This window comes from Cyprinodon tularosa, unplaced genomic scaffold (assembly GCF_016077235.1).
Source record: "Cyprinodon tularosa strain WSP-4 unplaced genomic scaffold, ASM1607723v1 ctg623, whole genome shotgun sequence".
Lineage (NCBI taxonomy): Eukaryota > Metazoa > Chordata > Actinopteri > Cyprinodontiformes > Cyprinodontidae > Cyprinodon > Cyprinodon tularosa.
In genome coordinates, this window is record NW_024039367.1 from 140,298 (window position 1) to 167,335 (window position 27,038).

Genomic DNA, 27,038 nt, shown 5'->3' on the forward strand with positions numbered 1-27,038 from the left:
TTGTTATGGTGATTCCCACTTTTTATGGCCATGTTTTGATACATGAACTTCCACCGTTGTTTCCCTAAATTGAATGTTTCCAATAATGGGTTCAAGTGCACAATCGGTCTCAGTTATCTATAGTGTTTTTTCTTCCAGACACATTTGCAACAGTGCATCTAAGCAAAATATGTTAAAGTATATTACCCACCATTCACTTATGTTGTGTGTTGCAAAAAGTCAAAAATAAGGCAGTGATGGGAAGTTCAGTGCTGAAGAAATGTGAAAAACATTGGAATAATTGAAATAATTCATATTTGCATGTGAAAATATCAAACTTTTTGTAGTTTTAAAATAGTTTCTAGCTGTAGGATAGCAAAAACATTGACAGGTCCACCTTTTTGGATGTCACAGTTAGGACAGAGGTGCAAGTTTATTAAAAACCTGTTGTCCCAATTCTGAAACCCTTAAATGCACTCTACCAAGAACACACTTCAAAGAGGGGACATAAGGTGTATTGTAGCAATCGTGACAAGGTCTATTTCACTTGGGACATACTTACTTTAAAAAAAAATTTAAACATTGATGGCAATTTCAAAAGATTCACAGGTTAAATGCAGTGAGGAAGTGTAAACTCTGTATTATGGGTTGATTTTAAATGAGATTTTAAGCTCCATAGAAGTAGACAAAGTTTCGCTAGTATTGTAATGTATTTCTAGAGATGAAACTATGGACATATGTTGTTAAAATTAGAACATTTAGGAATAGTGTGTGTGTTTGAAGCCTAAAGTGCAGGATATTATCACTTATCATTATTTTTTTAATTAAATTTAAAAGGAACATATTAAAACCTAATCTGCTTTCTAGATAAAATCACAAACTGAAGGGAATAAACATTATTTGAGCATTTCCCTTAACACATTGTGGAGTAATAGAGTTCTAAAATAGAAAACCAGTTTTGTCACTTACTGTAAAAAGCAGGATTACAGCCAAAAATGAGTATTTAATTTCTTCTGTTGAATTTTGTGAAAGTCATGGAAAAGTCATATACAACCTCATAATGAAGAAAAATGCTATCACAGAACTTTTACAGGTTAGGGGATTGAATTGAGAGAAAAGCTCAAGAATTACAAGAACCCATAAATAGAGGAAAAACTCTTACAAAATTTGTAAATGTTAGAACCTGACAGGTTTAGTTAATAAAAGCTTTAAAACAAAAATCCACTTGAATTGTTTCTACATCTAAAAATAACCAATATTTTTAAACTTCTCTCAGCTTGTAATTTGGATTTACTATGATTATAATTAATATTATAGGGGTATTCAAAGTAGTTTGAAGAACTATGGAATATGGAATATTGGAAAAATGAAATTTTGTTTTCTTTAAGAAAAAATTACATCTTTTGCATTAATAACTGCAACAATCAGGGCCGCTCTTAAAGTAAATATGTTCTGAATATTTTAGACGCGAATTCGCAACAACAGAGCAGGATGAGCCTGCTGTTTTGTGTTTTCGAACAGAGCTCCTCTCCTCTCCTCCCCGCCCACAGTTTCCTCCTCTGGAGGCGGGCAATTAGAGCAGCCGCTCGCCAAAGAAATAGGTCTGTAATTGCCGGGCAGATGAATTAGTTGGCATTCTGTGCCTGTGCGGAGGGTAAGTTAAGCGATCATGAGGGACAAAATGTTGGGGGTGGACGGAGTCACGACGCACGACGCAACGCGGTTCGTCATGACCCTGAAGTGATTCACGCAGGGATTTCTTTGCTGACCTGATTTTTTCGGCAAGGCTGGTGTTGCATATTTACAGACAGCTCTGGATGTTTTTCTCCACATCAACACTTGATTTTTTTTTCTCTGTGTGTTTGTTTGTGCTTTTCTTTGTGTCTGAAAAGGTGTAAGGTAACCTTGAAACAGTTCCTGAATTCAGAACTTCCTCATAGCTACTCCTCTGTTTCTTATGCATTTAGAGAGCGCCTGCGCCAACTGAAAAAAGCGCTTTTTTGCGGATTTTTATGCGCACACTCTGCTCCATGCCTCCTGCACCTGTGGACTCTCTTTGTGTTTTGTGTCTTTGACGCTCTCCCCCGCCGCACGGAGCGGTGAGTCGGATGCGCGGCTGCGTCTGTAGGCGCGCAGAGAGCTCTCTGCTCACATTCAGCACCACAGCGGCCGTGGACAGCTCCGCGTGGATGGGCTCTGCGTCTGCCGCCCGCGTCTCCTGCAGCTCCTAACCACCGGCGACAAATGGCTTCACACGGCTTTTGGTCCCTCGGCGGGGATAATGCGGGGGCCAACACCGGGAGCCAGAGCCCCAGTACCAGTGAGTGGCTTTTGGTCTAATTTTTTTTTGGAGGGCTTCACGGAAACCTCATTGGAGCCGAACCAGTCATGCCAACGCTTTGTCTAAAAGAAGCAGACAGGCCCGATCCTTCACTTCTTCTTTTTGCACTCAAAGAGGACGCTTTTTAAATTGATCCTAAACATTTTATTTTCTTACCTTTAAAATAAAGTTTCAGAAATAATCTGAAGTGTGCACATTCTCATATTTCTTCCAGCAAGGGCTTGGTGCCAAGCAGCTGCCCAGAAATTACCCGGAGGGTTTGGATCAAAATTATGTGGTATGTCTGCAATGAATCTGGTGTTTTTTTTTTTATCTCATGCATGGCCTGCAGACTGTTATAGGGTGTTTATTCTGTTGTTGTTGTTTTTTTTTTTTTTTCCCGTTTTCTTTTTATTCGTTTATTTATTTATTTTGCATATTATTTGTTATAATTTTCATGCCGATAGCGCTGCTGAATGTCGGGGAGGTGGAGAAACCCGCCGAGCCGGCAGCCAAGCAGCCGCCGCAGCCCGCCGCGGGTAGCTGCGGCTGCAACAAAGCCTGCACCTGCACCAAAGGCGTGGATGTGGGCTTCTCAGACCTCTATTCAACAGGTATAAACTGCAAATGCTGCAAAACTGAATAATCTAATCCGAGAAAAACAGTAGCATTTTAATTACACAACGAAAAATCAATTCCCTTTGTTTAAACTGTCACTCATATTTAATAAGCCAAATATTTTAAAATCAAGGCCCTTTTTTCCTCCAAGCCATAATAGTCTATAGAGGGTTCAAAAGAAATTATTTGTTATTTAAAAAAATACCAGGCCTTTATAATAATGTGAAACTATTCGTTTGAATAAAATATAAAAGCTATAATTGTACTAAAGACATAAATAAATGAAAAATGTTTCTGTTTAAAAATCAAATAATGGACGTATTTTTACATATTTTTAATAGTTTTTGAGGGGGGTTCTTTTTTCCCTCAGAGGTCACCTTCACCTAAGTCTGATCTTCTGTAGGATGTTAAGAAAAAGAGGTATAAAAAAAATAACCTTTTTGAAACCCAAATGTCTGTATTGTTTTGTTGTGTAAAAAGGTGGATAGTTTAACAACAAAATCCAGTTTGAAAATTTTTTAACTCACGAATTCCATCACATCTAGATATAATCTGTCTTAGATAAAGTTACATTTCATTTACATTTTCCAATGCTCTCAGACCTGCTGCCTGCAACGGACGGAGACACAAAAACGATGACCTTCCTGCAGGAGGTCGTGGATATTTTACTGGCCTACATAGTCGAGTCCTTCGACCGGGAAACTAAAGTGATCGATTTTCATTATCCCAACGAGCTGCTGCAGCTCAACAACTGGGAGCTGCAGGATGAGCCGGCCACACTGGATGACATCTTGATCAGCTGCCGCGCGACTCTCAAATACGCCATCAAAACTGGTCAGCACTTTATATATTTATTCAATTATTTTTTATGCTACATCTTAAACCATTAACACTTACACTAAAAAAAAAAAAAAAAATACAACTTTCCCCCCCCATTTTTAAATCATATTTCCTCACTTTAACGCAACTGTTTCATTTTAGCAGGGTAGGACATAAAAAAAATTGTGTTAAAGTAACTAAATATGATTAAGTAAATGCCAAAAACAGTTGCATTATTTTTTTCAGCGACATGCACATAATATACGTAATTCTTTTTAATTTGTGTAGCTAATTGATTAAGGCCTGAAAGCAGATTGTAACAATGAGACATTATTATTTGAATCCAAAAACAAGGAAAAATTTTTTTGTTGAAGCAAAGAAAAAAAGGAAATAAATTAAATACATTCGGGCAATGAATTAAATCTTGTTTGACATTCCTGAAGCTGCTTGATTTAGATGATATCAAAGATATATGCTTTTGTTAAACAAAATCTTTTGGGTAGGGCTTGCATCTATACATTCTGTTTTCATTTTCTACTTTATTTTTTGAGGGGAGTTATTATGGTGTGTATTTTATAATTGTATTATTTGAAGTATCCTTATTTTCCAAAGCTTTGCTCCTGCCTTTAGATACTAAAATATCACGTTGGAAGGAGAGACGACATGTAACTTGTCCTCCTTTTCTTACTCCCCCCCTCGCCTCCTTCTCCACCTCCTCCTCCTCCTCCTCATGCTGCTGCTGCTGCTGCATGGCCACCAGACCGATAAATGCGGCGGCGCAGTAAATCTGGTTCAGCAGGCGGCAGATAATAGGCTAATAATCAGGCATCATAGGCCAAGTCCATTATTCTCTGCCGGATGACACATTTATAGAAGCAGAATCAGACACATTTCAGCAACTGTAAATAAGGAACATGGCCTGTTTTGATCATATAATAATATATTATTGCTTCATTTGATGCATGTATCAGTTCTAGTAGATGTTTTTATATATATTAGGTATATATTTCAAGTATTCTTACAGCTCACCGAAAGGATGAATAATGATTAGAAATGGCGGAATGTGCATGTTGATGTAGACAAATTCAACCGCTCTTCCTGTCTCTTTAAAAAGCGTGTGATTATGAAACACCGATGCAAATTTTGGGCGTGTTTACCCTTTAATAAATCCCAACTGCACCCGCTGCACCAGTGAATGTTTTCACCATTCGCTCAGATGATTTAGAAAGCCTCTCTGCATCTCAGCTCCTGCTCTGTAATTAAAGCATTTCTGAAATGACAGTTCTGCTCCTTTCTCTGCAGTTTTCCTAACAAAAGCCTTTTTAAATTGCATTCCTCTTCCTCTCCCTCCTTCTCTCTCTCTCTTTCCTCCTCCTTCTTCCCCTTTTCCAGCCCACCCCAGGTACTTCAATCAGCTCTCCACAGGATTAGACATGGTCGGACTGGCAGCCGATTGGCTGACATCCACGGCCAACACCAACATGTGAGTATATGTGGCCTGCCTCAGCACGATGGAGAGTGCTGATAACCACAGTGATGACAATGAATTTCCATTTCCTGCTGCATCCTTCTGCACTCTGCTCTGCGTCTGCAGGAGCTGATAGCAGCTTTTTTATTTACCCATTCATGACAAATGAACCCCCTCCACCCCCTTTTCACCCTTTTTTACCCCTCCCAACTCTGCCTATTATTCCCCCCTTAACCTCTTATCCTCATAGGGATTCAAAGGAAGTAAATTAGCTCTGAAATTAAATTCAGACTAATCAGAAGGTAATTCTGGATGTGTGTGTTTTCAGGCTGATAAACTCTTTGGCTCTGGGAGGTTTGACAGATTGCAGAATGAAGCTGCTTTTCTTATTGTACCAATTATATCTGGAAAAAAATGTTTTATTAAAAAAATGCAACTCTTACACAAAATATTCTTGCACTATGGAAAAACTCAGAAAATAACATAGTGTGCAAAGAGCAAATTTTCACATTTTCCTAAATTTATCCTTTTACCTTTTTTTTTTTTTTTTTTTAATCTTGAGATTATAAAATAAACACAATTCCAGCCAATTTAATCTTATTTTTTGGGGGCTGATGAGTCATAATTGCACCATATTTTGTGTGCGCCTGTGACGCGTCTTGTGTAACACAGGTTCACCTATGAGGTGGCTCCCGTGTTCGTGCTGCTGGAGTACGTCAGCTTAAAGAAGATGAGGGAGATCATTGGCTGGCCAGACGGGCGAGGAGACGGCATTTTCTCACCTGGTATGTGAAGCACCTCCCCCTTCCCTTCTTTATTTATGTAAAATGGACCCTGCTGTTCTTATGCAATGTGTCAATTTGAATTTTGATGATTAAAATGGAACCAGTTTCGAGGGCAATTAGCATATAATCTTTATTATTATTATTATTATTAGCATGCACCACCCTTTCCTCACGCTCTCACTCGTCTGATGTAGTTTGATAAAGAAGCTCTGCAACTGTTAGGCCTGAGCCGCTGAATTCCCTTAGATTGCTCTCTAAACAGCAGATCTTCTTTGTCGTGTTGATGACGGGAGCTTTCAGAATGATTTGTTTAGGGAGCAGAAGGGGAAGGGGACTATAACTCCTGGTGGTGGCATTCAAAAACCAAAGCTGGACATCAAATCAGCTTGATTTTCCTAAAAGATTTCTTGAATGCATTTGATGGAGTAATTTGAAAAGTTCTCATCATGTTACAGCTACATGTAACGTCTAGTAACATCATCAATGACCCCTTACACCCCACCATGGACTGTTCTCCCTGCTGCCCTTTGGAAAGAGGCTTAGCAGCCTTTAATGCAGGGCTAGCAGATTCTGCAACAGCTTCTTCCCCACTTCCATAAGGCTGCTGAACTGTTGAGAAAACTCCAAACCATATCATAGACTTTGAATCACACTGATAACACCAAACCAAAATTCTGCATAATTACACCGTGTATTAATGCTCTGAACTTTCATATCAATGCATTTTTGCACCACACTATTTATATTTGATCACAGCTGCACTTTATGGAATGGAAATGTTCTGAAAACTGTACAAAATGAAATTTCGTTAGACTATAAAAGTTGTCTAAATCTAAGTCTACAAAGCTAACTGTTATTAAGATTTTATGCAATAGAAGGAGATGAGATAGAGCATGATTTAGAAGTTAAATCCTTGTTGCTGCAATTATTCCAAACTAACCATAGATTATTGAATAAAATAGATATAAGAAAATATTGTATCTTTGCTCTTAATGTTTTAGATGAAGTAGAAATAAATTACAGCACATGAAATATATGTAAAGTAGAAATGTTATATGGAAACTGGAAAATGATGAACTAAACAAAGGCATTAATGTGAACCTGGATGTTTGAAAAAGGCATCAGCTGATGAGAATTGTTTTGAAGTACATTTGTCATGAGGACAAACATATCATTTAAAAACAAAGCAAAAATGTATTTAGGTTTGTATCTACTTAGCAAATATAAATCACATAATCTACATAAGTAGAGAAATTACTTACATGAAATGAGACTAAATATTGCAAATTTCTTTTAGGATGACCAACATTATTTATCTCTGCTAAGTATCAGAGTAATGAAAAACTGATTTGTAGAATTCTCAAACATCATCATATATACAGAACTGTTTCCGCGGTTATGGCCAAAACATAGGACATGTTTACCAAATTTAACATCTTTGTATCTGAGTGTACTGGAAAACTCTAATCAAACCTTTTACGTTGCTTTTGGAATAATTTGATTCTTCCTCCCTGTGTGGCATTTTAGTTTCTGTCGGTAAATGACTTGTCTTGATGTTACACTCTCATACCATCTACAGTCAGTGTTGTGTTTTGTTCTGCATTTGATCATCACATTTTACACCTTAAATGATGCTTTTATGACACATAATTTGTCACTTCCCTGCAGTCTAGATGAAATGACATGGAACACCTTTTTCCTTATGTTGTGGCTGATGTTTTTTTTTTAAATATTTTTGCTTTGAGGTTCCATAGTTTTAGAGTTTTTAGCTCAAATATTGTGAATTATGATTCAGAAGCATAAAAAAAACTGACATCATCACTGAAGCACTCTGAAAATTACAAAAAAATCTCTTGGACTTTATGCAATTTTCCTTTTAGGGAAAATTAAATCATTCTCGCTCAGTATTCTGAAATTAAGCCATTAGAAATAAGTTTAGTCATCCTAACTAACAAAGCAAAAATGACAACTATTTATGTATAAAATGTACATAAATAAATACAAAATGTACAAATATGCTGATTATAACTGTTTATAGGAAATACAGAACAAGTTTAATTGTGTATCAGAGAGTTTTTCTGAATAAACAACTTCAGGAAGACCAATCAACATTAAATCAGGGTTAGCTTATGAATCTGCAGACCAGGCAAACATTATGAGAACAAAATTGAACATTTTGCCTGCGTGCAATGTGGCTCAATTGGACCTATAAAATAACAGCTAAACAAACCCATAATCATCTTTAAGATACAAAATACAGTCCTAAATATATTTTAAACCTAGTGTGCTATCCATCTGATCTGTGCTGGATCTGTTGCTCAAAGAAGAAGAAATAAATATTTCTTGAGTCTTGAAATGTGCAAAGCTAGTAAAAAAAACAACAACTGTGATTGCAAAGAAAGGTAGTTCTATGAAGAATTGATTTCAAATGCTGAGCAAAAAAATTGTTAAAATGTGAAAAACATTCATCTTTAATTAAACTTTAATTAAGCAGTAGTTTGTGTTATGAAACCCTGATAAAATGCATTTCAGTTTGTAGCTGTGCCAAAACATGAGAAAGTCTTTGCCTAGACTCTTGTGTTAGCACATTCTGTACATTTTTTGTGCACTTTATTCAATTACTGCACTTTAACTTATTTCTTTATTTCTCATCCTGGCATCATTTTAAAGTTTAGTTTCAGCTCAATCAAAATGTAAAATTTATTTACATGTAAAACTGTTTCTTTATATTTTCAACTTGGCTGTTTTAACTATTCTGTTGTGATAAATGAAGTGAAGGGAATAGGTTATACTAAAAGTTGCTTAAATTTAATCATAACATAATGATTTAACTTTAATTGAACAAAAAAAAAAAAAACAAAGGAGTTACCCTTTGTCTTAGCTGGAGGCCCAACATCAATTCTGTCTGTGTCTCCTCTAGGTGGTGCTATTTCTAACATGTATGCTATGCTGCTGGCCCGTTTTAAGATGTTCCCTGAAGTGAAGGAGAAAGGAATGTCATCTGTCCCCAGACTGGTGGCCTTCACATCCGAACATGTAAGGATTCAGATAAATGTCCTCCCAGCATCAAACAATGAACACTGTTCCTTTAAACCAAATGTCAGATTTTCCAGCCCAGTTCTCATCTTCACTGTGGCTTTTCTACAAAGCAACGACAAACCTTGCTCAGTCCTGTGGTCCTATAACCTAACATAATGTTTAGCAAACACAGAAGGTCGCAAGGTGGGGAGTGCATCTGTCACTTAATATGTCACCTCTTTCATCTTTAAAGGCCGTTTGAAAGATGCTGTGAGCACAACAGCCGTTAAATGACACACAAATATGTCATCACGAGTGTGTTTTCACAGATTTATTCCACCTGTGGGGATCTGGGCTTTCATTCCGCTTTGTTTCTGTCATCTCACAGAGCCATTTTTCCATCAAGAAAGGAGCGGCGGCTCTTGGCATTGGGACTGAAAGCGTGATCTGCATAAAGGTTGATGAATGGTAAAATGCTATTTATTCAAGGAGCGCATTCAATTTCACCTCACAAATGTGTACCTCTTTATTACTTTATTTATTGGGAAATGTTATTATTTTTAGGGTTTTGCTTGGATGTTTTTTTTAATGAATATCTATTTATTAATCATTCAACTCAATTCAAATCATACAACTCAGTCTGGAAGTGACTTGCTTTTCAAAAAAACTACCCAGTAGTTGAAATTTAGTCACTTTAGTTGAACCTTCTCTGTCTGAAGCCTTTCAGCTACAACCTTTTTATTTAGCTCCTTGTCTCTTCCTGTCAACTTCTATTCTTGTTAGAGATAAACCTTCCCACAGCATCACACTGCCTCCACCATGCTTTCCTTTGCCTCCACACATAGCCTTTTTCCCGTTGGCCAAAAAAAGTCAATTTATCCCAGTGACTTGGGGTACCAGTTAGTTGCATAGGTTTTTATTTATTGAACTCAAGCCCTGTCAAATGTATGGTTAAAAAAATGGAAATTGAAACAACAAATAATACCTATTAAAAATAACAATTCAACTAGATTAAAGCTAGTGTAAATATTCAACACAACACAACTGCTATAAGTTAAATAAATCTGGGACAAAAAGTATGTTTTGTGTTTGCTTTTACAGCTAGAAATAGCTATTTTTGGGTATCAAGTACTTTGTGTTTGCTTTTCATAAAAACTGCTTATAAAATACAGAGATTGGTGACTGTATTTACCAATTCATTACTTGTTAATCTAAATAGCACTATATAAAACAGTCAACCAAAGGGCTTCACAACAGGCACAACACAGGGAAAAAGGAAAAACAATTAAAAACCTAAAAGCACTAATATAGTATGATCAAATCAGACTAAACAGTGCAATAAATGTCAGACCCACACAGTGCTAAAAACTGTATTTTTCCATTTAGAAAAAAATCAGCAGGTTTGACAAACATGCTGGTACATGCCTCCAATGACTTGACAATTAAGAAAAAACTTTTTTTTATATTAGTGTCTTTTATTTAAGTTTTGTCAAGACTAGAGGTTGAAAGAGAGAGGGAGAGGACATGCAGCAAAGATTCACCAGAACGCTGTGCTCTTGTTTCTGTTATGAATCGTGCTGCTGCTTTTTGGATTACTTGATAGAAGGACAGACTGACCAGACTGCATAAACAACTGAAATAACTCAGCCAGAAGTTATGAAAGCAATGATTAGTGATTCCAAGTTATGCCTGGAAAGGAGAGGCTCAGTCTCAGAGAGATTAAAAAGGGAGTATTACACCATTATATCGCTATTGTCAAACCTACATTAAAAGGTAGCCGCTATTGTAAGACCTAAATTAATGACAACAGGCTTCAAATTTGACAAATTAATATGATATAATAATATAAAGACTATAATTCAAGAGTTATAAACACTTTTGTAATTTACTTTACCTTTATTATTCAAGATTATATATTAATTTGGCATTTTTGCACATATAAAACATCAGTTTTACACAATGAGTCTGCAGCCCCCAAAAAACATCTAAAGCCTTTTTGTCCTTTGCAGCGGTAAACTGATCCCCGCCGACCTTGAGAGGAGAATACTGGAGGCAAAACAGAAGGTAACACGTTTACGTCCCCGCTATAAATAGATGGCTACGACTTCATACAGCATTGGTTTTATGGGATCCGTTGAACTGAAACAGCCCTGGTGATAATGATGATGATGATGATTATAATGTGGAGAGGAATTTTGACTCAGATTGTTATAATAAGGCGCTCTACAAGATGTGTGTTGTTTGTCCTTTCCACCTCAGGGGTTCGTACCTTTCTTTGTGAGCGCAACAGCTGGGACAACAGTGTATGGAGCCTTCGACCCCCTCATCGCCATCTCCGACATCTGCAAAAAGTACAACGTCTGGTTTCATGTGGATGTGAGTCTAAAACAGATGTACTTTTAAATGTTAATGTCTTCTGTAGAGACCCTTGAAACGCTCACACATCTGTGACGCACAGCGTCTGCTCTTAGGAGGGGATTTTAGTAAAAGCACATGCAGAGCCACACAGCTCTACATGGAGTTGGACAAATCTATTATGTCCGTCTGCGTGCGTTTGACCCAGATAGGCAGCAAGCCATTTCCTCTCTAACACTGCAGATTAGAAAAACTGGAGCAGAGGCTGTAAATCATCTCCTCCCCCTGACTGCGCCATCACCAGCCTTCTCCCTGCAAAGAACTCTATCTGTTAATGGAGGTGAAGTAGCCCTGACAGGGGACACCTCTATTAAGACACACAAATGGTCATGTCTATCATTCTGTAACTATAATGAACCCAATCTAGCTCCTTGATGACACATGAAGATATGAATTATGCTGTTTTAATCAGTTATTCTGCTGCAAGTTCTGGATTTTCCAACCCTTGTAAATCAATATATTCCTATAGACAGCTCCTTATAAAGCAGGATATTTTTAAGCTGAAGATGTTTATACATAACTTGAAGAAATCGAGGAAGGAAAATCAGGGTGTTTGTCAAATCAAGACAATGCAGGAAAAGGAATCTAAACAAAAAGTTCTCAAAATCCTTTTATCATCAGCTTATAAAGTTAGGCCTTTAAAATGTCAGAGAATAATATTATGGTAGTTGTTGTAAAGGTATTTGTAAACTTGCGTTTATCCAAGTTATGGATAATGCTTTTTTTGTTTAATGCATTTGAATGCAGTGATGACGCACCAAACAGCTTGAATGACATTTAAAAATGTGGATGGTGTGCAAAAGGATTCATGTTCAATATTGTGCAGTGTGGGAAAGGTGGAAAAAAAATATCATGCTTTTTGTGTCCATCAAAAGCTCCTCCCAGGATATTTGAATATTTTCTTTGCGTTACTGATGCATTTCACTCAAATCTTGATTTATTTGTTTTTATGGACCGATTAATCAGAAAGTTATCATGCTTTATGGGTAAAACATCCATTTGTGTCTCAGTTTTATTTTCCTTATATTCTGGTAAAAGTAAGCTAATTAACCCATGACCCACCAAGGTTCAAACATTTTATAAACTGTTGAAGAAACTGTGGATAAGCGTGCAATTGTGAGAGAATTGTGCCAGAAAGACACACCAGGTTCAAAACTGGAAGCTTGACTGATATTTTATAAAAGGTTCTTGGATCAAATAAAACAAAGCTTTAACTACTTGGACATAATCATTTAAATTTGGTTTCAAGGGGTTAAAGTGAGGCTTTTATAACTAAGACCTGGGTCCTAACTGTTAGGTATGGTAGAGGTAGTATCATTCTGCCACTAGGCTTCTTTTCTTGGAGTTGATATAACACTTGTTTCTCCACGACTACACAGGTGATCTACAAATATGCCTCTCTTTAAAATCACCTGACAGTAAATTGATCACTTCCTTCTTCATCAGGTTTCTGCAGTCAAAAAATTTTAAACCAACCTTTTCTGTTGGTCAATAAATAAAGACTAAATGGATTATTCAGTAAGTAAACCTTCGCTGTTGTCACAGCTCTGAATTTTTTTATTTTGTTACAATGGAGCAAATCTTGGAACAAACCATTTGAAACCGTGCTGATCTTTAGAAGGTAATAAATGCTTTGATAAACTTAGCAATTGATTAAAGCAATGCTGTTTAGGTTGGTCTCTCTTAGTGGCTTCTATTGGTTCAAAATGACATCTCGGAACTGACACCTCCAATCGCTAGTGTCAATGTTTCTCCACTAGCTTCCTATTCTTCTTATCCTCTAACAGATTCTAGACTTTTATTACTTATTTTTCAAGATATTAATACATTTTAATATGATTCAGTTGCTGGGTGCATGGTAGATCCCCGAAGTCATTGACTAAGTACTTCTTAAATGTTCCAGGATCTAAATATAAACATTGGACTGACTGGGATTTCTCAGTCGAATCACCTAGTCTCTAAAAGCAGCTCGGTTACTCACCTGTTCCATTTTTTTTAAGCCAAAGGAAAGATACAGGAATATTTTTAATTTTCAGCACTACAGTATTTTATTCCACATTTCTAACTTTTTTGTAATTCTTTCTGTTTTATTTGTTTGTAATGTTTGTGCTTCCTAATGTACTGGTTTATTGCACAGAATAGAAGTTATCCACCTCTAAATTAATCAAATTTACTTTAAATGACCTGCTTGAAGATATATTTAGGGTTCCAACAGGACAAATTCAAATCTAAACTGGTCTGGATAATAAACCTTCGGTATTGGACTTCTAAAGTTATGAGAATGCTTGAAATGTTCTTAAAAGTTGAGTCTGTGTCAGGAAAACTAATGTGTTTAAACAAACCCTGCCTATAACACTTGTTAAAGTGGTTGGATATCCAGGTAGAAATTGTACCTGAATCCTGCTGATGGGGACAGAAAGCATGTGATGGAGGCCTCACTTTTATCAGCCGTTTATCCAGAGATTAGAGACAGTTTTTTGTTAGTTTCTGAGGCTGTGTGGCTAAAAATTATGCAAAAAATTCCTAATTATTGAAGTTGGTGGCTGTGTAGTTAAAAAATATAAAAATAAATATTTGAGAGACAAATTAATAACAACAATTCTGTTTAAGGAAGAAAATGCATCAGCAATGATCAGTGTGTGTTTTGCTTCAGGGAGCGTGGGGAGGGAGTCTTCTCATGTCCAGGAGACACAGGTGGAAACTGGACGGTGTGGAGAGGTGAGCTTCTCTTTTTTTCCTGTTGACCAAAATGTTAAATTCTCTGATATTTCATGATGATTAACTGAAGGTCTTATTGACTGCAGAGCCAACTCTGTGACCTGGAACCCACACAAAATGATGTCCGTCCCTCTGCAGTGTTCTGCTCTCCTTGTCAGAGAGGAGGTAGCCTTCTTTTCAGCTTCCCTTAAAACTAGCCTTTATTTTTCGGTCTTCCTGTTACTTTAGGTGATGCTAAACTAAAACCTGTTGGATTTGACTTTGCAGGGTTTGATGCAGAGCTGCAACCAGATGCACGCCTGCTACCTCTTCCAGCAGGACAAACACTACGACCTCTCCTACGACACTGGGGACAAAGCGCTGCAGTGTGGACGCCACGTGGACATCTTTAAGCTGTGGCTCATGTGGAGAGCTAAGGTGTGTGTGTGTGTGTGTGGGTGTGTTAGAAGAGCAGTACTATTGTAAAATAATTACTTTTGGATAATAAAAGTCAATTATAAACAAAGTAGTACTGCATTTATAGCAATTACAGTAGACACCAGGGGGTTTAATGAATGTAATTTATTTGATTTTATCTTAATTAAATCAGCAATATATTTTTTTTAAACCTACTAAGTCACCTCAAACAAAATTATTAAAACAAAACACTGAGTTTTAAGAAGTGAAGCAAGTTGATGAATATCCTATTCAATATTAAAGGAATGTGGAGAAAAAAAATGATAAAACATTTATGTAGGTACAGTGAGGAACCATTAAGCCCTAAAATCATTAAGTAGATTTAGGTTTGGAATTATGTTGTAATAATTCTTTTAACTGGAGGTAATATAGACATTTTGGAGCGGTCCAATCAGAGTCTTTACCTGAATCTGCTGGAGCTAAAGAGCAGGGTGATAGCAAAGAGGCCTTCCAGTCACAAAGAGCAGGACCTCATCATTAAAGATAAATGCTGACAATAAGAGCAGTAATTTGGAAAAAAAAAACATGTCTACAAAAAAAAGAATGATTTAATAGATTTAGTGCCAATAAAGATTTTAGCATGGGTTAATGAGAAAGGATGTTATATAATTTGATCTGCCATTGTCTGCCAGAAGTAAATAAAAGTCGATAAATTACGTTTAAATTTTGTCTTTTAAGAGATGCTTTTATATTTCTTGGTTAAATGAAAGTGATATTAAATAAAAATCTGCAAGGGCCAAGAAAGAAGATGATATCCCATCTGTAGACATCCCAAAACAACATATATTCAATTTAAATTAGCTTGATGCTTATAAGGACTATTATATAATTTAATTTAGATAGATTGGAAAACAAAGGAGTGCATGTATATGCCCATTCTTTGTAGTTCTTACTTGATTAAAAACTAAATAAAAAAAGGATAATCAAATGGTACAAAAAATGAGTGTTCGATCAGATGCTTTATTGAACAGTAGCCTTACACAACCAAATGTTCTCCCCTGCAGGGCACTATTGGCTTCGAAGCTCAAATTGACAAGTGCTTGGAGCTGTCTGAGTACCTGTACAACAAGATCAAAGACAGAGAAGGATACGAGATGGTCTTCGATGGGAAAGTAAGTCTCCGTTCATCCACAGCCTGAGGGAAATAAGCAAGCGCTGGTCCGTGTAGCTCGATCTTACCTCAGTGTCATTACGGGTGACTTGATTGGCACACTGAGTGCTCTAGCTTTGTGTTGGATGCCTGCCATTGTTACTTCTAGCCTGCGGTATAATGTGCTGCTATTATGTTTAATGAATAGCATAAGAGTCTGTAATTGCTGATATGCATATGAATAGCCTTCTGCCTGAAAGCCAAACGATGACACAACCATATGTGGGGGTGACAGGGGACTTTAAGGTGAAACTCTGTTAAAAGAACCGCTTTTTGGACACACAGTCATTCATAATGGAGGCTCTGTACTGTTTCATGACTTTTTTTCAGCCTTCTGAGCCTCAATAGAAACTGAAAACATGGAAGTGTTATCAGGAAAAGCCTTGTCCGTTGGGCACTGACCCAGGTTTTATTGTGACTCTAGCCCCCGGTGAGCCATTAGATCAATCAGAGGCTGAAAGTAGAACAAACCGGACCAGCCCAGCTGTGTAAATGAGGCTGGTCTGCATGGTTGCTTCTTCCCTCGGTAATGAATGCTTTTCCACCCGGAGGCAGTCCTTCACTAAGTCAACGGCTCAAAACCAGAGCAGTTAGGAGCTCTCTGGGAACATCAAGTGGTTCTACCTGTCAGACGCCGGGAATGCAGCTTTCAGAGGCGAAAGTGATTTATACTGCAGCAGCTGTAAAACATTTTTATTGTATAGCCACGGTAGTAATATTTTATACAGCAAAAGTGAAGATACAGTTACTGCGAGAATAGATGGAGAGCGTCTTGTAGTTTTTGTCATTTTTAAATGCTTTGGATGATCAAATGGATTTTAATCTCTTGCAAAAATGGTGAGGGATTGCTGAAGAGTCAAAGACAAAATGCAATGTTCTGGAGTCAACTGCTTTTTTCTAACCAATCTGACAGTATTGTCTATGTAAAGTGCTTTGAGATGACATGTGTTCTTAATTGCCGCTATGTAAATAAAATTAATTGAATTGAACTGAAAAAATAAAAATCATTAGGACAAAAAAAAGCACCCCAAACCAACCAGGCCTAGTGTAAAACAGGGTTATTCCACCTTTGACAGCATGAAATGAAGCATAAGCAGCTGTTTCAGGTCAAACTGAAGCATCACAACCATATTTAAGTTGGGTTTAGAAGGACGACTGAAAGTCCATCCATCCGTCCGTCCGTCCATCCATCCATCCATCCATCCATCCATCCATCCATCCATCCATCCATCCATCCATCCATCCATCCATCCATCCATCCAACATCTCACCAGGGAGGTGTCCAGGAGGCATACCCTGTTTAATATTTTCAATTGTTGCACGCAGCTACAACTTAAACTGTATGATGAAACTGCAGGGTTTAAAAGTTTACGGCTCACAATGCATGTTGTCACACTGTGCGACGCAACGCTTTGATCCGATCTACCTGTTCACATTGCATGACCAAAAAACCAGACGTAGACAGGTAGACTCGGCGCAGAGAGATGCCGCTGGTCGGACTGATCAATCTGGAAGAAGAAGCACTCCATTGTCTGCACATGTGCAGTGCTTGAGGTTCTGGTAAATCGGCTTGTAGCTCTGCTTCAACAGCAGGATTTGTCCAACGGCTGACTGAATTTCAAACTTGTTAGATTTTTTCCCCACCTCATGATTCCTGATAGGGAGGTGGTCGTGGGAGGCTACAGTACTCGCCCCTCGTTACTCCCATTTATGCAACATGACGCCAGCTGAAAGTCAGCCCGATCAAAAAACTGCACAACTGCAGTTCTACTGTGAGGAGCTCAGTCATCCTCCCCGGATGACTGAGCTTCTCACCCTATTTCTAAGGGGGAGCCCAGACACACTGCAGAGAAAACGTATTTCAGCCGCTTGTATCCCTGATCTGGACTGAAAGTCCTCTTTAATAAAAACAGAGAGCTGCTGTGCTTTTGACCCTTAATCTGCTGCATTACCCAATAAAACAACTCATTAAATAACTGTTTAGTCACACATGTCCCAAGACTGCATAGTAGACCCATATCATCACCCTACCACCACTATGTTTGATGCTCAGTTGCTGAAATGAACGGTTAGTTTCTGACAAGAAGTAAAAAAAAAAGGCAAACTGCAGGTCTGAATTTATATTGGGATCCCAGAGGCAATACATATTTTCTGAATTTATAGTCATTAAATTCCATCGACTATACTCAACTAACTGCACATATCTCTCAAAAAACAAAACTCTGTTGTCAAAATATTGGACAGATTTCATGATTATATACTGCTCCCAAAAAAGGGTTCATTGTTAGAAAAAGACTGCACATAATTTCTCATCTGAACAAACATTTCAGTCAGAGCAAACGATATTCAAAAAATGTCAAAGTATTTTAGGCTGTCAGGGGCTGTAATGGTCCCTCTGACTCAATTATGAGTTGCATTTTTGGAGACATAATTTTTTACACTTAATGTCGAAGCAGTGAGAGAGAGAGTATTTTGGGACAAGTGTTCCATTTTTCAGGAACAGAGGTTTATCAATCAAGGAAAAACTGTACAGTAGTCTTACATTAAATCATAGTATAATAGTTAAATTGAAATACTAAATCATTATTAAATAATATCGAAAACAAATAAATATTTATTTGAATCTTTTTTATGAATAAAAATGGATCATTTTGTCCAAGGCAGTAAAACAAATCACCCAGAACATGGTCTTTGATGTAAATGCTCTGCCAGCAGCCGCAAAGAAACTAAAAAAAAAACTAAAACAAAACGGAATGATAAGTTTGGAGAGTTTCAAGATGCCCAAAGGTGCCCAAAGACCCAAGAACCCATGTGAGGAAAATTGACAAAACACTCTTTCCTGCTCTGTCAAAGCTCGCAAGGTTCCTTTTTGATGGTGAGTTTAGTATATTTGGTTTCTGTAAGCACATTTTAGAAGAAACCTGCTGTGGCCTTAAACCAGAGACTCTGCATTTTACTCCTTTTGCAGAGTAATTTCAAGTTAGACAGATGTTCCAGTTTCATCTAAGCATCTGAGGGTGTTTTCACACCTGAGGTGTTGAGTTAATTTAAAATGAACTGTGGTCGTTTCCACCCTTAGTGCAGTTTGTTTGTTTTGCTGTGAACACAGCACACGGCTGTGGAACAAAACAAGGAGGTAGTCTCAGTCCACTTTTAATCATTGGTTCCTAAAGCGATTTAAAAAGATCTAAGAAGAGATGAACTGATGCATGGTGGGAATGAAAAGACCAAAGCTTAAGTACAAAATGACGAGAGGGGAAATGACCAGCAGCCCCGTTAACTACGATGCTATTTCTTTTTTTAGTTAAACATTTTCTTTAAATGATTTCCTTGTGCTGACTGTTCTCTTACAATCCAAACTGTCCTAACAAAGAACAAACAGAATACATAACTATACTCTTAAATATTCTTTCAGAATTATTAAAGCATCTGTAAAATTTTTAGATAACTCTTCAATCCAGTTAATAAGGATAAACAGGATTCCACTACAGTCCATCTGGAAAAACCTGGATAAGAATTAAATGTTGTATGAAAAGTTATTATTATTATTATTTCCACACTTTATTTTTGGATCACATTCTACGAAAGTTATGTCCATTAATTCATCCATGCATACATTTATCTTTCATTCTTTTTATAAACCCACATAAAATCAGCCTGACCACTGTAGAAAAAGTTGGAGTTTAGGGCAAGTCCCCATTTTTTTTTTATAACTTGCATGCCCCTTACAAATGGAGTCCCCCCCGTCTCTCATTGAGGTCTAGAAGCACAAGATCTATATCCAGCTATTTAGCAAAGATATTGTTAAGTAGCTGTATGTATTATTTTGGTATTTGACCAATTAGATGCACCCTTGAATGATTTATTACCTACTGTAAATTAAGTTGGAAAAAACAGCAAGTTACAAAAAAGCTGAATAGCTAATTGAAAAGCTGAAAAGTAAAGTTAAAACCTTAATAAGCCAAGTTTAAAAAGTAAAAAATGTAAGTTATTGTAACAGCATTAAAGCTCTAAGGTTATGATGTAACAAAAAAAAAGAAAAGCTGAGTGTTTTTCATGAATTTCTTAGAGAAACACTTTTGTTATTTTTCTCAACATTTTAGGGCAAGTGGCTGTTTCTCGTTATTGCATAGATCGTAATTTCTGCCATCAAAATATACATATATTTGGAAAATTACAAAAGTAATAAGGTCTTGGATTCCAGTAACACCATTGGCTTGAAATTTTGATTGAAGGGTTAATTCACAGTAAATGTTGTATTTGCTACAATAAAAAACGTAAAAACAGCTTTGCTGAATTGAGTCTGGTGAAAATATAACGAAGAATGTTTCAGAACTCTGGATAAATGCAAAATGAGAAGTAAAAAGAAACCGCAGAACAAATGCACATCTGCATGTTTTTTTTTTTTTTTTACTTTTTGTGCTTTTATACCTCTTATTGTCTTGCTTCCTGTGTGCCTCCTCAGCCTCAGCACACCAACGTCTGCTTTTGGTACCTCCCCCCTGGGATCCGCTACATGGAGGACAAAGAGGAGAAGAAGAAGCGCTTACACAAGGTGGGTTTGCTGAGATAAGAGGCCAGGCTGCGGTATCTGTAAAGCACACCTTCCACGTGGCCAACAAGCCTGTCATTTATGTCCACAGCCACAATCACATGTCCCGATAATTGGGGAGTGCAAAGACTTAACATTAGAAAACACTTTTCAACGAGCGATAGTAAACTGCAATACTCCTTAAATGGAGGTGAGGCTGTTAGCTAATACAGCAGCATCAAGAATGAATAACTGACACTTAGAGCAAACAGACGGCTTGTCTTTCCACTATACAGCCATCACTCTGCTACTCTTTCCCTCTGAATCTTACAGCCTTAAATTGTTGCCATCTGCAGGTGTTTAATATCCTAACGTCTTGCTGAAATCAAACCGAGACCGTGCGTCAGTGGATGGATCGACTGTTTTGGCATCTTTGCTCTTTTCCCCAGACTTTGTGACTCAACAGATGACGTAACTTTAAACCATTAGGGCTTTAAGGAGAAAACCTGAGCTGGAGGAGCTTTGTCTTCATCTCCACTCGGCCTTAATGATTTCTTCTGATGAGGCGAACTGGAAAGTTGTCAAAGAGGAGGATTTTGAAGAAAATCAGCTGCAAGTTGATTACTTTATGGCCTTGCCAACTGCAACGGGACGCCTGCAAAATATATTCGTCAGCCTAGCAAACTAAAACCTGATGATTTAAACAAACCTTTCTGTACTTCAAAGGATCCTGGTCACGTACTATGACTTTACTAATTACTACGCTAGTAGCTCCCTCTGGTTGCATATAAAGGTTCTCTGAATTAATTATGGCAAAATGTTGGCTTTTCAAGTTTAACTTCTGTTTCACACTTTGTTTTTTTAGGCAAATTAAAGCATTTTATTTACACTACTGAACAAGATCGCTTGGGAGATACTGCGCATGCAATGAGTAAACAAGGAATTGATTAAGCCTGACAAGTCAGCTTTTTCCCAAGGGAGTTTATAAAAGAGGAGACAGAAAATAGAAAGCAGGATGCTTCCTATCGCTAGTTCATTTTGCATAAGGAGCTCCCAATGTTCCAGTCTGATGCCGAGCATCAAAACAAATTCCCCACAATCCTTTTCCTGATAGGATATATAGGCACGACCAGCCCCACGGAATACAGTTTGACAAAAATACTTTTGGATGTATGATGTAGATGTTTTCCAGAAGGGTGAAGTCCAAAGTAAAATACCCAAATGATACTAGTAGGAATTACATTTTATATAACTAGAAATGTTTATACATTTTAAGTGGTATTTTGACATGTATCAGCTTTGGATGTTATCATTCCAATAAATGGTCATTATTAGCAGTTATCAGTCCCATAGAATGGCTTCAGATTGTGCAAGTAGGCTCATTAGGATGTTATCGCCGAGTTAATCCTTATCCTAACCCTAAAGTATTTCCCTTTCCCATCGCGGCATTAATTAATCTATTTACATTTAATCTGAAAATTATTTCAATAGTTCTTCACTTACTGTAAAAACAAATAAATAACAATAAAAATGATCCCCATGTCACTCATATTAAACAAACCAAAAACAAATAAATCTCATATCCTGTCATCCGAGCTGTCGAATCCTCCCTATAATATTTCCTGCTCTGTGGAATAATGTTGATCGTTCTTTAATAAGAAATGGAACAAATGGACTCGCAATGTTTGCTTGTAACACCTAATGTGTCTAATGGATTTTTTTTGTTTTGCCTCTGCATAAAAGTACAACAAAAATTGGACTAAATCAGGAAATAAAACAGTGTGATTGGCTGTAAGGAGAGCGAAGACAGAGGACAGAGCTCTGAGTTTACTGAAGAAAACCTGCTGTAGGTTAGCTCTGGGGAGAATTTTACTACAGTGACTGAAACAGAAGTTGAATAAACTCTCTCTGTGAACCGGAAAACACAGGGTTTCCCTTATTTCAGGTTTAGAAAACTTGGAGAATTTGGTGAATCACCTGGCAGGTGAAATGTCACATGAAAGGCATTGTTTCATCTTACCAACCAATCATCTGTCACTGACCAGGTCAACAGAGTATGTTGACCTGTATGTTGAGTATGTGCAGAGTATGTTTAAAAGAAAAAAAACTGAACTGTCGACCAATAAAGAAAAAAAACATATAGTGTTTAGGTCTAAAAACTTTACACAGTGGATTAACAGTCCTGTTGAAATTTATAAAAAAAATAGTAACAACTTAAGAAAAGAAATAAAAGAGGTTTACCTTCCAAATCACCCTAATTTACTCTGTAAGAGACTGTCGCAGAGATTAAAAGCTGGTATAACAATGTCCTAAAGTCTTTAACAAGATTGGTTTTCATTCAGGCTCATGCAAATGTAAAGGTAAAAAACTATTCCTAGTACTATAGGGTACATATATAGAAGAAGTTGATGATCAGTGTGCTTGAATCTGTATTTCAGGTTGCTCCAGTCATAAAAGCTCGCATGATGGAGTATGGCACAACAATGGTCAGCTACCAGCCGCAAGGGGACAAGGTGAACTTCTTCCGCATGGTGATCTCCAACCCCGCTGCCACCTTTGAGGACATCGACTTCCTCATCGAGGAAATCGAGCGACTCGGCCACGATCTATAAGACTCCTCTCTCCAGGTCCTCCTGTACTTTCCCTGTTGATGGCTGAAATGTTTGTCATGAATGTACCGGTAACCATTTTCTTTTCTCTCTTTTTCCTGTAAAATCTCATATTTAAGAGTATATTTAAGAAAAAAAATCTACAAATATATTAATATATTATGTACTGCAGCTTTTTCTGTGGACTGACTTGGTCCAGTGCTATGTAAAAGTGCTTCTGTCCGCCTTTCTTATGGTGTAGTCGCCGCGAGATTAGTGTGATAAACGTGACTTTATATGTACTTTTTGTGCTATGAAATGCTCGTGCAATAAGTTGATGAGGAAGATCTGGCTTTTTTGGATCATTTCTCATTCACAGACTTTGTTGTTAAGTGCCAAATGTTGTGTTGTAACATTTTCAATTTTAAAGAACAAAAAAAAAGCACTTAAATTTACCTCAGCCTAATTAACTGCCCGTCCAACTGAGCATAGAGTCCAGTCCATAGAGCTGTTTAAATGACTTTTTAACATTTAGAGTTAACCTGATAACACTGCTCTGCATATGGGCTATTTCTCTCGGTGGATCAAAGAAAACACAAGTTCTCTAAACTGCCAAAATACCCAAACAAGCCAGCAGGTGGCGATAATGTCAACATGAATTACCTTTAAAAATGCACACAAAAAAATAAATAAGTCAATCAATATTAAAGCATAGTTAATAATTCCAACACAATTGCTGCCCCCTTTTTATGTCGAAATTTTTATGAGTTCCTCAGTGAATCCAAGAAGGTGAAGGTAATTTGACTCTTTATGATTTTGCAGTTTAGGTTGTTTTGGTACAGTAGCTGCCTGGCATAAATCAATTCATTTAGCTTTGACAACTAATGATTATATCTGAATTTCTTTAATCTACTCATAGTGTGCTATAAAAACAACTGCAATAAATATCTACCAGCAGGGTCTATCGAAGTTATTGCACTTTGAATAGCTGTCATAATATTCTATTAACACTCAACTGGCACAAATGGAAATTAGAGAAGCAATGAACTGAACCTCAGTGCAATATAATATACACATAATAGCATATGTATGTAATAACCTTTATTAATATTTTTTGATTATTTATATCCATAATGGACCAAATTATTCAGTTACCTGGAAAAATATATGCACCGATTAGGGGATATGAGATGGAAGTAGGTTGGGATGAAATGTGGTCAAAACGTTATCAAAAATGTATCTAAGTTTTTATTTTCAGATATAAAAAAGGCTGTAGTGGAGTCATTTTTGAAAAAATCATAGTTATCATACCAATCTGTTACTACGGTGTAAAAATATATGCCTGTTATTCAGAAAAAAGTTGCTTTACAGAATAAAGAATTTAGTTCAGTGTGTTTTAATCAATCCTATACTGAGAGCTTCTTTGGACTGGGACTCTAAATAATGGTGAGACCAACAAAAGCAAGAAAAGGTTCAGGGTAGTCATAGTGGATAAATATAGAGCGAGTTTCATCAGATCTTAGCAGCGCTTTAATAGCTTGGTTATCAAGTGCAGTTTTTATGTATCTCAGTGTATAAAAATACACAGTTTTGATCTGTTTTCAAAGGGATTTAGCAAGTTTTGGGATATCATATATATATATATATATATATATATATATATATATATTTATATATATATATATATATATATATTATATATATATATATATATATATATATATATATATATATATATATATATATATATATATATATATATATATATATATATATATATATATATATATATAAAACTTTCAATTCTAAAAATAGATGGTAAAAGAGAAAAAAAGTACAGTGAACAAATTTATCATTCATCGATTTATCGATCATTTTAACCAGGTGATTTCCCCTTCATGAATTTGCTAAATCTGTTTCTGAGTTGCACTTTATCACTTTTTCCCTTACCTGAGCATAAAAGCTAGAATGTATGGTTAAAAAACTTAATGCGTTATGAAATTCACAGGGTTTCTATTGGGCTGTTTGTGTAAAAAAAACAGGTTGTTATAAACTAAATTGCTTTAAGGTGCATTCTCCAACTGGAATAGTGCCAAATCTAATATTATCATTGTGACATTTCTTATGTTTCGTACTTAATAACAAGAAGCCCAGCAGAATTAACTGTAGAGAAATAATGATGGATTTACCATTTTGTTCAGATTTTGGTACTTTAACAGATCTGTTAAACACCAGACATCACTTGCACTAAATAATCAAAGAGTTGAGGCAGCAGGTAGAAAGGCACTGCAACTGAGATTGCTTCTTTATTCATTCTCTAGCAATATTTAAGGGTCCAATCTCCATATCTAGCAAAACGGCAAATGAACCAATAAAACGTTAGCGCACATTAGTGAAAGATAATCAGGTCCCCCCCCAAAATAAGCACACGATGATAATGAAAAGCATAAATAATCTGTATAAAACGCATGCTTATCATAGGCAGAGTTAGCTGCTGAAATGTGAACTCTGATTTTATTTAAAAATCAGACGTTTTGTAGCATTTTCATTAGACTGAGGTAGAAAAGCACAATTTACTCGACACGATCGTTCACTGAACAATCACTTTTAAACATAGACTGTAAATAGAACTTCAAGATGTCCTAAGTACATATCTTTGTGTATACATATGTGTATATAAGACATATATAACCAGAGACTATTTGTGAGGTAAACTTGTTCATATTTTCTCTATATCTGATATAGATGCCCTGTATTTTCATCTAGTCAGGCCAAAAGGCTTTAATCTCCACTGTGGGTGTGTATGTATGTATGTGACTCTTCTAGCTGTTTCAAGGATAACTTGTTTCAGGGACTGGCTTTAAAAAGAACAGACAGATTTCACCGTGAAATAATTCACCAGGAAGTGTGAAACTCTGGCGTTTGAGTTTTAAATGATTATGCAAAGCCATTTTTTTGACTCTGAAGCTCCGTGTTTTTTCCGTGCACAAGTGATACTTGACTGTATGTGCCGACGTGTACCTTAGTGTGTTTGTAACTGTGTTGCCTTAGTAGAGTTTTTTTCAGTATCATCTAGTTTTCCTCCTGGGGGAAAAAAAGGGAGGAGGTTGTGTTCTTTAGAGTATATGATCTTAATAATGTGCAATGTCTAACTGTTGTTTATGATTTAATGTTAAAAAAAATCTCTAGAAAAACTGTAACTGAAGCTATTTTGTCTGAATGTGAAAGGAATTAAGAATCAGTTTGAAATAAGGACATTTCACCTCATTCTGTAGCTATAGTGAAGCTTCCAGACAGAATTGGTTTTCTCTCCCTAAGCAGACCTGTTGTGTACACTGACAGAGACAACATCAGATTCAAACCAACTAATCTCACTGTGGTGAGCTTGAAAAGCCAGACACTCTTCCTCAGGGGCGTGGACTCTGGTCACAAGACTTTAACTCAAGTCACCAATCTAATGACTTCTGACTCGATAAAATAGTGAAATTGTTGGAGCTTAAGTTGGACCTTTGACAAAACTTTGGTTCAATTCAATAATACTTCTTTACTTCACAGGAGTTACAGAATCAAGGTTTGTTAAAACATTCATGAAAATGGCTTGGCTATAGGCTGGAAAGCTGGCCTGCAGCAGTCTGTGTTGCCGCTGATTTAAAGAAGCCTCTGATTGAAGATGCTCTGCTGAATTACTGTTATATGCATAATCCTGTTACATGCCTCTATCTGATCAAGTATCCTTGTTTGAGCGGAGCCAGCTGTATCAGCCTAGCTTCCATAACTCCCTGGCTGTAAAGCTGCTTCCCAACGGATGCCTGCAGATAAGATTACAGTCTCATCCAAAGAATTATAGAAGACCTGCAAGACCTGCAAGATCTTGGGACTTGCAGATCTTGATCCAGGATCTAACTTATGACTCAAATAAGTAGGTGCTTGGCTTTACATTGGGTTTAACATGGACCTTGACTGGAGTTTAGCACATCCAAACTTTAATTGGGACTGGACTTGTGACTATTAAACTACTTATTCTGACTTCAGACTCAAACTGAAACCTAATTCATAACTTGTGCATCTTAACTCTGAATTCGATGTGACTGCAGAGTGACACAAATTTTCTTTGGACTTGAGACAGGAACAGGTACTTTAAGGCAAGGTCTCGACTTGGACTTGAGTGGAAAG

At 36.8% G+C, this 27,038-nt stretch overlaps 1 protein-coding gene across 1 annotated transcript; it reads left to right on the top strand.

Annotated features, from left to right (window-relative positions):
• The first annotated feature begins 1,591 nt into the window (after positions 1-1,591).
• Positions 1,592-24,133, top strand: gad2 (glutamate decarboxylase 2). Its single transcript, XM_038307901.1, has 16 exons — positions 1,592-2,299; positions 2,535-2,597; positions 2,767-2,913; positions 3,518-3,751; positions 5,129-5,219; positions 5,877-5,989; positions 8,910-9,025; positions 9,396-9,475; positions 11,017-11,071; positions 11,267-11,383; positions 14,076-14,140; positions 14,227-14,305; positions 14,408-14,557; positions 15,601-15,708; positions 20,212-20,301; positions 22,716-24,133. The coding sequence occupies exons 1-16, from the start codon at positions 2,224-2,226 to the stop codon at positions 22,887-22,889; spliced, it is 1,758 nt and encodes a 585-aa protein (XP_038163829.1). The 5' UTR covers positions 1,592-2,223; the 3' UTR covers positions 22,890-24,133.
• The last annotated feature ends 2,905 nt before the right edge of the window (positions 24,134-27,038 follow it).